This window comes from Atta cephalotes (genome assembly GCF_000143395.1).
Source record: "Atta cephalotes unplaced genomic scaffold scaffold00003, whole genome shotgun sequence".
NCBI lineage: Eukaryota > Metazoa > Arthropoda > Insecta > Hymenoptera > Formicidae > Atta > Atta cephalotes.
The window spans coordinates 8276126-8289269 of NW_012130067.1; the positions used below are offsets into that span (position 1 = coordinate 8276126).

The 13144-nt window shown below is 32.7% G+C and overlaps 1 protein-coding gene across 1 annotated transcript in view; it reads right to left on the reverse strand.

Moving 5' to 3' along the window:
- Window positions 1-13144, reverse strand: part of LOC105625802 — a gene marked incomplete at its 5' end in the record, with an annotated part of 33260 nt that overhangs the window by 10756 nt on the left and 9360 nt on the right. Inside the window, 1 exon segment of the mRNA XM_012207116.1 lies at window positions 4536-4714. Coding sequence (XP_012062506.1) covers window positions 4536-4714 — 179 coding nt within the window.

Here is a 13144-nt window from a genome sequence, read left to right on the forward strand (position 1 = left end):
CTCTCTCTCTCTCTCTCTCTCTCTCTCTCTCTCTCTATATATATATATATATATATATATATATATATATATACATATATACATAGGATGTCTAAAATTTAAATATCAAAACTTCGGGAACGTATACGGGATCGATAACTAAAAAAAAAGTCCTAAAAAGACATGCTCGTTTTTACTTCGTTTTGAAAAAAATCAAAAAAAACAAAACATAATTGCTTCGTTCTCTGCTTCTAAAAGTATTATCGTCGCTAAAATCGTACATGAAAACAATAATTTCGTTTTCGGTGAAATCTTTTTTGTTTGTGTTTGCCTAGAACCATTTTTTTATCTGACAGATTAAATGCAGCCAGATATACTTTTTGAAAATTGACTTCTTTGATTTAAAAGACATCCACCTACAGCAACGGATTGAAATGTGGATTGAAATTTCAACTCAATGAATTCAAGCTCATTACTACTGACAGAACTCGAGCTTGGCTAGACATTTTCCACAACAATGGATTGGACATGGAGGAATAATATCTTGATCACTCCGATCACCTGATCTGACACCATTGGACTTCTGTGGGGATCCTGAAGCAAGAAGTTATTCATCGTCAATTAATTCGAAAGAACAATTGAGATATCGAATCAAAACTGCAAATATCGCCAGATCAGTGTTTAGCTGCAACACGAGTTGTTCGTACTAGATGCAATGCTTGCATTGCTGCAACAGACTAACATTTTGAACAATATCTGTATTAAGCGAATGAATAAATACAATGTGAATAAGTAATAAGAAGGTACAAAAATAAACTACATTTTGTCTTTTTTACGTTTTTTTCCAAAACGAAGCAAAACTGCATATATCTACAAAACTTTTTTTCTTAATTTGTCCCTACACGCTTCCGAAGTTTTGACGTTTAAATTCTAGACATTTTGTATATACAGAATATTTCCTCTAACTTGATCAATCTTTATTTGATTTGAAATATCTCCATTATTTTGGATATGGGAAAATACAAGGAAAAGTTGTTCAATTGGAAGAGACACATATTATGATGAGTAAAAAATTTTTCTCAAGATCATAGTTTTTGAGATTTCAAGGTATCGCGATTTTTTAAAATAAAATAACACATTAATGTAATAATGTAGTTCATAAAAAAATTCAATCATATATGTTGTCCTTCAAATGATCTTGAACATAAAAAAAATCATATTTATATGAAAAAAAGAAAAGTTAACATACTTAAGTGTTTTCAATGATTTATTTACTTTAATTTAGAAGATGTTCGAAATGATTGCCATTAACTTTCATACATTTTCGAATGCGATAAATAAATGATTGTTTCATATTTTCAGTGATTTCCGAGTGATTCTGATTGATGTCGATGCATGTCAAATTCTTTCTTGTTTTCCGGTGTTGTGGGATCACAATAAATTCGATTTTTTATGTATCTCTATAGAAAAAAGTATCTCTACAGAAAAAAATGTCTCTATAGAAAAAAGGATTGGGTAGTCCTAAGTTAAAAAGATAAAAGTTAATAAAAAGTTAAAAAGTTAATTAATTTTAACTTAACTTAGTTACATTTTAGACTCTTAACTTTTTAATTTAGTTATATTTTATCAGTAACAATTAGCTTTTTAATTTGATTTCTTTTTAAGTCAATCCTTAGATACAATGCGACAGACTAATGATATATAATTTATATTAATAGTAAGTAATTTTATATTAATTTAGTAATTTTATAATCATTACGTGTGAACAAAAATAACCAGATTAAATAAATAAACTGTAAAAAAAATTTTTTTTTAGTTGTTCGTTCGAATTAAATTTGATTTTTAACTTTTTAATTATTTTTTTTATTAATTTAACTTTTAATTCAATTAATTTTATTATGGATTAACTTATATTTTAATTAAGTTAAATTTTCAAGATTATTAACTTTAACTTAATTTAATTAAAAAAAAAAATTACTTATCAACCCTGGAAAAAAGTATATGCGATAAGGATGAAAATTATGGCGTTTCAACATTTTCCAAACACTTTTAGTAGATAAATCACACTGAGAAGCGATTTGTCGACAACTATAAAATAAATAAATATCCTGATCATTACTATCCATTCAGATGTTCATTTGATAGATGGTTAAGTCATTTTGGAATCAGGAAGTGTCCAGCAAGCTGAAAGAAATTGTCAGAAGACAAAATGTGGCGAAGAAGTGAAAACCTTTGTTTTGTACAGCTAATATATTAGTTGTCGACAAATCGCTTCTCAATGTGATTTATCTATTAAAAGTGTTTGAAAAATGTTGAAACACCATAATTTTCATCCTTATCATATGCTTACATCAATCTCTTGGTGATGACAATTTTGAAAATAGGCAAAGATTCTACGAATGGCCCAGTTAGAATTGATTAACAATTCTTTGATTAAGCGTTGTTTACAGACGAATCATTTTTTACAAATCAACACAACTCAAAAAATTAAATATATACAATATACATTATTGAGTCGTTGACAATCAACATTGGCTTTGATAACATCAACTTATGGAATGTAAATGTCTGGTGTGGTATTATTGAAAATCGCGCTATTATTTTGGGAGGAAATTTAAATGGACAAAAATATGCAAATTTTTTAAGAGATAAGCTACAAATATTATTAGACGAAGTTCCATTGAGCCACTGTATTACAATGTAGTTACAATAGGATAGTTGTCCAGTACATAACGTACTTATCGCACGCAATATGCTTAACAGAATGTTTCCCAATTAGACATGGTGGACGAATTTATTGGCCGACTCGGTCACCAGACTTTACGCTACTTAACTTTTTTCTATAAGGATATTTAAAAAGTTGAATTTATTGTGATATTCCCATAACATCGGAAAACATGCAAGAAAGAATTCGACGTGCATGTATCGACATCAATCAGAATCATTGAAAACGCGAAACAATCATTGAAAATGCGAAACAATCATTTATTTATTCGAAAATATATGGAAATTAATGGCAATCATTTTGAACATTTTTTGAACTAAAGTAAATAAATATCTTCATTGAAAACTTGAATATGTTAACTCTTCTTTTTCCCATATAAATATGATTTTTTTTTATGTCTAAGATCATCTAAAGAACAACATATCATATATGATTAAATTTGTTTTTTTTATGAATTACATTAATGAAAATATGATATTATATTAAATATATTTTATTATATTAAATATATTATATATTTTATGAATTACATTAATGAAAATATGATATTATATTAAAAATAATTAATTAAAAATAAATATGATATTATAAACTACATTAATGAAAATATGGTATGGTTCCAAAAAATCGCGATCTTGAAATCTCAAAAACTATGACCTTGAGAAAAATTTTGTGCTCATCATAATATGTGTCCCTTTCAATCAAACAACTTTTCCCAATAGTATTAGGTGTACAACTTTGCTTCCGCCGTTTTTTTTCCGAAATTCGAGGCTTTATTGTAAAAAACTGGTTATACATTTATGATTTAAAGTATTGTCCATCGCTGGCCACTACTTTCTCCCATCTTTCGGGTAGCGTACGAATCCCGCGTCGAAAAAACTGGTCATCTTTTGAGGCTATCCACGAATCGATCCAATTTTTTACTTCTTCATAAGACCGAAAGTGCTGGTCAGCCAGGCCGTGTGCCATTGATCGAAACAAGTGATAGTCAGAGGGAGCAATGTCTGGAGAATACAGGGTGGGGTAGGACTTTCCATTTCAACGTTTCTAAGTATGTCTTGACCACTTTCGCAATATGGGTCGAGCATTGTCATGCTGCAAAATCACATTATCGTGTCTCTCGTTGTATTGTGGCCGTTTATCTTTCAATGCTCGGCTCAAACGCATCAATTGCGTTCGATACCGATCGCCTGTGATTGTTTAACAGTTCATAATACACTACGCCGAGCTGGTGCCACCAAATACAGAGCATGACCTTGGACGTCAAAATCACCGTTCTTGAAGCGTTGAAACCACTCACGACACGTTCTTTCACTAATAGCGGCCTCATCATAAGTATTTGAGAGCATTCGATGAGCCTCAGCCGCAGATTTCTTCATATTGAAGCAAAAAATTAAAACCTCCCGCAAATGACGAGAATTTGGCTCGTAAACTGACATTTTCAATCGAGAATAACTTTATGATGCAGACACAAATCGACTAATGTTTCTATGGGGTTATGTTGACAGATGTCCAAGTTTATTGTATGACGTCTATGATCTATTTATTTCGACCACCACTTACCGCTAAAGCCATCTATAGGAAAACAGCGGAAGCAAAGTTGTACACCTAATATTTTCCCGTATTATCAAAAATAACGGAAATATTTTAAATGATCAAGTTAGAGGAAACATTCTATATATAGGGTGTCTGAAAATAATCGTCAAATATTTCATGGGCAAGTAGAGCGGACTAAACTGAATCGAAAAGTTCTGTACCATTTTGTAAGTTTCCCTAATAGTTAACGATATTAATCCTTAAAAATAGCCGAATATTACTGGGAAATATATACGTCTACCGATCGCTTGACGCGCGGGCTGTGGGGAGCGGGGATAGACTCGCCGTCCGAGTTACGGAGGCTTGCGGCGGTGTGCACGGCGCTTGCTAGCCAATCCCCAACTCCCGCGCGCCAAGCGATCGGTAGGCATATACACTTCACAGTAGTAGGCTGAGCGAGCGCGCGTATTATAACTGAAATAAATCATAATAGACGTCCATAAATTATATAGTGCTATTCCTAATAAAAAGCTGAGACGAAAAGTCTCTCTATCATTTTGTAATATTCGCAATATTTTTTTTGTTTAGCAATGAGCAAAATGTCTAAAATTGACGTATAAGAGTTTTAGAATATCTTTAAGACTTCTTTAAGAAAAATCTTCAAAATATTTTACAAAGAGCACAGGAAAATATCTCAAAATTGTCTTATACACTGATTTTATCCATTTATTCGGCAATATTTAGAAATTAATGTCTCGTTAACTATTGTGAAAATTGCAAAATGGACCTTTCAACTTAGTTTTTTATTAGACATAGCTGTATAATTAGGGAGCGTTATTTCAGTTACACCCTGTATAAATCTTTTGTTTATATATATTATATTGAAAAATGTATTTTATAAAAATTTATATATATTATATATAAAATATAAGATATATTATATAAAAAGTTATAGTAAAGAATATTAAAAATAAGGATATTAAAAAATAAGAATTAAAATATAAATATAAGCTGAACATGAAAAATAAAGATAAGAATATTTAAAAAACGTTTTTAAAACCGTTTTTAAAATAGTTTTAAAACACAATTTGGAAAAACTATTAAAAAATATCTATTTTCTATTTTCTATTTTAAATGGGTGTCTAAAATTCATTTTGTATTTTATATTTCCAAATGGAAAGATTACAACTATTTTACATTTTCAAATTTGTATAGATCATTTGTGTAATCATTGTGAAAATTGCAAAATAGTAGAGAACTTTTCGGTTCAGTTTAATCTGCTCTGCGCGCGCGCGCATGTGTGTGTGTGTGTATAATGTGTGTGTGTACATATAAGTATTCTCTAAATCTCGTGGAGTGAAATTTCACTCGAAAGGACTGAAAATTGAGCGTTTTGAAAATACTATTACTTCAAGAGTGACAAAGGAGGACAATAAAATTACTAGATTTTGGCCTACTTTTCTTATGATGCATGTTTTTTTGTATTTTTTGATGCGTTAAATCATTTGAAAATGGTTATTTCAAACTGATAGGAATGTTGAAAATTACATTAAAAGTTGTACAATTTCGTTAAAATGTGATCTTTAATTGTAATTTTTAATATTTTCCCCTTAGTTTAAAATTATTATAACATTTGCAAATGATTTAACACATTAAAAAAATAAAAATGCATAAGGAAGATTTCATATGAAGATCCAGTTACATTTTTCACAAAAAATTTTCTTCACATATAGTGTAATTTTTTTTGGACAGATAAAAATTTTATTTAAATAAATTATTTAAATAAATTTATCTATTGAGGTTAATATGATTTGCATTGATTATAAGTATATTTAGAATTTTAAAAAATTTTAAATACCTTTGAATTGCTTTTATGTATTAATTGTTTTTGTTTGGTGATGTCCATCATGCAATCTTTACATAATACATATAAAAAGAAATTTTATTAATCAGATATTAATGTGCAATCGATACAACATTAAGTTTTACATTATTTATACGTCTATAAAATACATATAATATACCTGATAAAAAATTTTTTATGCATGAATATGTATAAATATATATAAATACGTATAAATATTCATAAACATAATTATTTATTAAATATCTATGCACGTTTGTACGTCTTCTCTTTCTTTTGTAAAATTACTTTTTAGTGTAATAAAAATAATAATGATGTAAAAACATAAAAAATAATTAAAGGAATAATTTTCTCACTGCTCGTAGAAAAAATCAAGTTTAGATAAATGTAAAAAAATTGTTCATAATTATATGTAATTTCATATAGGTTGTGACGTGACAATTTTTGTCTGTCACTGTCGAGAGTCGTCGGTAGAGGAATCCTGGGTCCTCTCGGTTCGGAGGGAGAGCGCGCATGCGAATTCATATGTGAACGTGCGCTATTCACTTATTTGTTTTTGTTTAATTTCTTTTTCGTATAACTTTATTCTGTATTAATCAGTCTTGCACTTAGACTTAGAATCGCCCACAGATCATGTTCAGTAGCTGCACTTTTAATACTGTAACTTTGTCGTCTCATCCGAGCAAACAAGAATGGATTGAAATGAATTGAAATAGATACAGATTTTCAGAAATATTGATTCACAAATGTTAAAATGAATGCTTTTCAATCCTGAATGCATTTTTATTCATTTATAGGAATTGCATAGAGCATATCTCTATACCTTTCAATCTAAAAATAATATTAGCTTTTTCTGTGCACAACATATACATTGTGAATACTGTTCAATTCAAAATTTTCAATAGGAAATGCAGTTTTTCAATTCAATTGCATCCAATTGAATTCAATAGAATCCAATTACATCCAAAAAAAGTATTCATTATTTAAAATATACGCATTCGAATAGAAAAAAATTTCAATCCATTTTAATCCATTCTCGTTTGCTGAAACTCATTATTAAAAGAGGGAAGATCACAACGCCAAGAAGAAAAAAGGTGCGACGCAATGCGGGAAGACCGCCTCGAAAGTCCGGACACACAGATCGTAAAATTTTATATCTTTATTTTATAATCCACTGCCGCCGTGAACTTGTTACATCGCACATTCCTTACAGAGTACAACAGAAAGCGAGAACTCTCGGTCATCAGAGGAACGGTGCAAACGTCAGTTGGAGGCTGATATATTTTCGACATGGAGCCAATGGAGAAACTGTCAGAACATTCCACGCCAGCCCGAGAAATTTAAGGGCTTCAGGCGATGAAGGAGCTCATGAAAAATTGTATTGCGCGCTCTAAGACGCAAGGATTCGCGGCTTGCGAGCATCTGTGCGGCACACGCTGGCGGCATGATTGATAAGAGCCAGTCGGCGCGTGACATGACTCCAATGAGAGGGGAGAGGGCCGAACGATCTGCGTGAATCCGCGAGGAGCTCCGGCTTATTCGTTCTGTTCGCTAAAACAATTGTAAAAAGATGTGCGTCTTCCTCTGTCAACAACGAGAAGATTAGAGACTACCGCTGTCGAAAGCTGTCGCGGAGTAACTGAGAATCTTATATCCAAGGATGACGAACGTCGTCGCCGCTGTAAAGCTGCGAATCCGAGTTCGTAGCTTCGGGTGGATCGTACGTGAAAAACTCGCGTGACGAAAAGCGGTTTAATGGTCGTCTGAATATGCGAAATCGCAGACACGTGCCTCCCAAACATTGTTGTTAGAAGAATTATTCGTTGTCGAGATGCGCTCGCCTTTCTTGCCACAATCAAGTCTTTCCATTTTGTTCTGTATCTTTTGTGTCATGTTGAGTCGATTATAATAATTTATTGTGTGCTTGGATTATCGTCTAGATTCAAATTTACCCTCTCGGGTAACACTAACACACTTTGTCAAAAATACGCACTCTTATAACCGTCACCGAATTCCGCGAATACTTGGTTGCCTTAATCACCTCTGAAGGTAATGGTTCGTAAAATTAAAATCCTTTGATATAACGTACGATCGTTAAACCGGCATTAGAAAACCGTCGTTGTCGCCCGCGGAAGTAGCTCATATCAGATCCGGGAGTGAAGCTTCTGATTATAAATCGATTATATTTCGTTAAATACAATTATCTATTATTATTATTCTATTTCATTATTAATTTGTGTGTGGTTCTTGCCGCCTATCTCTCTCGTCCTCCGACAATTTCCTCACCTCTCCGAGCCACCTCTGTTGCTACTGCGAATTAATTGTGAGCAATTAATTTAGCGTAGACGAACATTATCAAAAGAATAGTTCTCTCTCATGCCTGGCGCCCAATTGGTTGCGAGAAGCTCTGTATGAGCTCTGTATGATATGTGTGGAATCTATCTGACTATCGAGTTGTCACGTTTATCTTATATAAAAATTCCCTTAAGTAGGAAAAAGAACACGCAACAAAGTTGTGCCGCTTGCGAGCACGGTTATAAGGTATAATTATACAGTGTGTTCCTGGATTAAACTGCCAAACTTAAAATATGAATTCAGAATTTCAAAAATTTTTGTATAAATTTTTCTTTGGATATATACTCGCAAACGCTTTGTTCAAGAGATATTTCAAGAGAAACTTCTGAAGTTATACAATATATAGAAATGTAGGAATAAATAATTGAAACATTTCTTGTTTTTGTTTTGAAGTTCGGACGTCATTAATAGAATTTTGTTCACAAAGTTTGTAGTTGTAGCTCATAGTTCGCAGCTATTAATTCGTTAAATGTTTTTGGAGAAACTTATAATCATCGTACATATTCTAACAGTAAATATGCCGATATTTCTACAGGTTTTGTGACGAAATGCTAACGCTGCTCGTTGAAAATATGCCGCGCGATTTCCGAACAAAAGATTGCCGGATAAATCAGTATTCTTTTTAATTTCAACTAAAGGTAACTGACTAAAAGTAACTGAGTCATTTAATATAGTTCCTCGGATTGATGGAGTTCTGACACCAAAATGCAAAATGAAAGAAGAACAGCCATTGCATTTCGATCAAAATCTATCAACAAGTACTTGAAGATCTGGTTCTGCGTTAGGAATTTCATCCTAATCATGCGACTGGTTTTTAAAAATTGTTCAAGCGTGCGAATAAATTACAGACGTATCTATCAATCAGCTACTCGTTTTCTTATCGATAATGTAATGCTGTTTCTGCTGGAGGTCATCATTTTGAACAAAACATTTAATAATTAAATTTTGATTATTGTAAAGCAATAAAGAGGATAGATTGAGAGGATAGATTATTTTGACATTATTCATTCCTAATTTTGTATATACAGGGGTGTCTGGAAATAATCGCCAAATATTTCATAAGCAGGTAAAGCGGATTAAACTGAGTCGAAAAGTCCTCTACCATTTTGTAAATTTCCCCCAATAGTTAATAAGATATTAATCCTTAAAGATAGTCGAATATGCGCGCTCGCCCGATCTATTATTGCGAAGTATATATGCCTACCAATCGCTTTGCGCGCAGGCCTTGGGAGTTGGGGATTGACTGGCAAGCGCCCCGCGCCGCGCACACCGCCTCCATAGTTCAGACGGCGCGCTTGCCAGGCTATCGCTTTCCGCTCCCCACGGCTCGCGCGCCAAGCAATCGGTATACACTTCGCAGTAGTATTTGGCTATCTAAAGGATTAATATTTCGTTATTAACTATTGGAGAAATTTACAAAATGGTAGAGGACTGTTCGACTCAGTTTAGTCCGCTCTATCTGTCTATGAAATATTTGACGATTATTTTCAGACCTGTATAATAACTTCAGAAGTAAATATTTCTTGAACAAAGCATTTGAGCAAACATCCAAAGGAAAATTTTTGTTTGTTTTGAAATTCTGAATTCATATTTTAAGTTTGGCCTAGGAATATTCTATATATGAGCAATTCTTTTACATTTCTCTAAACTTAATTTTTTAAAAATAAATAATATGAAAAATATTCTTTTAATTTTTAATGTTTTCACATTATTATTTCTATTACACTAAAAATAATTTTATGAAAGAAAGAAAGCTATATGTATATACTATATTATATGTATATATGGACATATACTATGAATATACATGTATGAATATAATTTGTACATATTTATACATGAAATATTTTTTACCGAAACATAAATAATAATTTCAAAAATAAAATAGTATTTTATTATTATTCGAAAAAAATATTTAATATATTGGGAGTACAAATTAGTTTGGTCCATTTTTTGTGCATTTATTTCAAAACAAAATGAATGAACAGATCAATTAAAGTATTGTCCATCGCTGCCTACTACTTTTTCCCATCTCTCAGGCAATTTTCGAATTCCATCTCTCTCGAAAAAATGACTCGTCTTTGAAGGCGATTCAATTTTGGAGCCAATTTTCGATTTCTGCGAAAAAAATGAACCGGTGACTTACCAAATCGTACTGCATCCTTCGGAACCAGTAATCAGAAGGAGCAATAAAGGAGAATACGGCGGTAAAACATCCTATTTGAGCATTTCCAAATATTTTTTTACGACTTTAGCGACATGAGGCCGAGTGTTGTCATGAAGAAGAATAACTTTATCATGTTTTTGCTTATATTTCGGTCGTTTTTTTCGCAATGCATGGCTCAAACGAATTAATTGTAGCCGATACCGATCGCCCGTAATGGAATCGCCAGGTTTCAGCAGCTCATAGTAAACAAGACTCTTTTGGTCCCATCAGATACAGAGCATGATCTTCGAACCATGAATATTCGGCCGTGGTGTTGATATCGATGGCAACGATTGACTGGGCTTAGCACAGTATTTTTTTTTCTTGGGATTATCGTAGAATATCCACTTCTCATCTCCAATCACAATCTGATGCAAAAAATTTTTTCTCTGTTATCTTTGAATCAGCTGTTCACAAGTGAAAAATCGCCTTTCAACGTCTCTCGATTTCAAATGGCACTTAATTTTTTTGTTTTTCATTCCCATGGCTCTCAATCGTACAGAAACGGCTTGTTGAGTTATCCCCAATGATTTTGTAAGCTCCTCTGTGTTTGATCTTCTCTGAGTAATGCCTCTGATCTTCTTCGAGTAATGCCTCTAATTCTTTGTCTGCGAATTTTTTTGGCTGTCCAGAGCGAGGCTTGTCTTCAACGCTGAAAGTTCCATCCTTGAATGTCGAATTCCCTAGATGATTTATCAGTTGGAGCAGTGTCACCATAAACTTCGACAAGCATTCGATGAGCTTCAGCCGCACTTTTCTTCCAATTAAAGCAGAAAATCAAAACCTCCCACAAATGCTGCTTGATTAACACAAAATTCGACTTTTCAAACACAGTAAAAATCAAGGTTTTTCAAACTCAAAACGATGTAAACTGAATATTATTAGCAGATGTTTAACCTCTCTGAAACCGCCAAAAGCTGTCACTATAAACCATTCACAACAGCTGGAACCATTTTTAGGGAAACGAACTAATTTGTACTCCCAATATAATTATATTAGGTGTAGTAAAAAGAAATCCATCATTTTTTCATTCAATTTCATGCAAAAATAATGGATTTCTTTTTACTACACCTAATATGAATATAATTATATAAAATTATATATAAAATATGTCCATATAATATTTTTTTCCGGACAAGTACGTGAGAATAATGATCGACTGCTTAAATAATGACATATCTTTTAAATTTTATTATTAAAATATCTTAAAAGATAATTTAAAAAATTTTTGGATTTTTACACTTTTATTTTCAGATTAATAGCATATATAAAAAATATATTGGGAGTACAAATAAATTTTCGCCGTTTGCAAAAGATGGCGCCACTAATAAACTAAGTTAAAATTGTTTGATATAAAACGACATATCGTAAAATTGGACATCCGGCAACATCATAACCTTGAAATATTAGCGATTTTGAATCAGCATCATATATTTTTTTTGTACGAAAATGTCGAGTTTTGAGCCGAATAAGCGTCATTTGTGGGAACTTTTGATTTACTTCTTTAATTTGAAGAAATCTGCAGCTGAAGCAGCATAGATTGCTTGTAGAAGCATATGGTGATGCTGCCTTAAGTGAGAGAAGTTATCGTGAGTGGTTTCAAAAGTTTAACGGTAAATTTGACGTCGAAGACAAAGAACGTAGCGGAAGGCCGAAAGTGTACGAAGACGCGGAATTGGAAGCATTATTGGATGAAGATTCGTGCCAAACGTAAAAAGAACTTGCACTTACATTAGGAGTGACTCAACAAACAATTTCATATCGTTTGAAATCATTGGGAATGATTCAAAAGCAAAGGAATTGGGTTCCATATGAACCGAGAAACGTTGAACACTGATTTTTCACATGTGAAATGCTGCTTGCCAGGCATAAATGAAAGGGTTTTTTGCATCGTATAGTCACTGGTGATGAAAAATGGATACTACGATAACTCAAAGAAGAGGAAATCATGAGGATCACCTGGCCATATTTCAACATCGATAGCCAAGCCGAATATTCATGGAAAAAAACTCATGTTGTGTATTTGGTGGGATCAGCTTGGTATTGTGTATTGGTGAGTTGCTCAAACCGAACGAGACCATTACTGGGGCTCTCTACCGAACACAATTGAACCGAGCACTCAAGGAAAAACGCGCCCACTATTATTCCAGGCATGACAAAATTATTCTTCTGCATATTATTCTCCTGATAATGCTCGACCACATGTTGTGCGCCGGTCAAAACCTACTTAGAAACACTCAAATGGGAAGTTCTATCTCACCCGCCGTATTCCTCAGACATTGCTCCTTCCGACTATCACTTGTTCTGATCGATGACGCATGGTCTGAGCAGCACTTCACATCATAAGAAGATACCAAAAATTGTATCGATGATTGGCCTCAAAAGATGAAACGTTTTTCCGACGCGGTATCCACATACTACCAGAAAGATGGGAAAAAGTAGTGGCTAGTGATGGCCATTACTTTGAAACATGATGTAT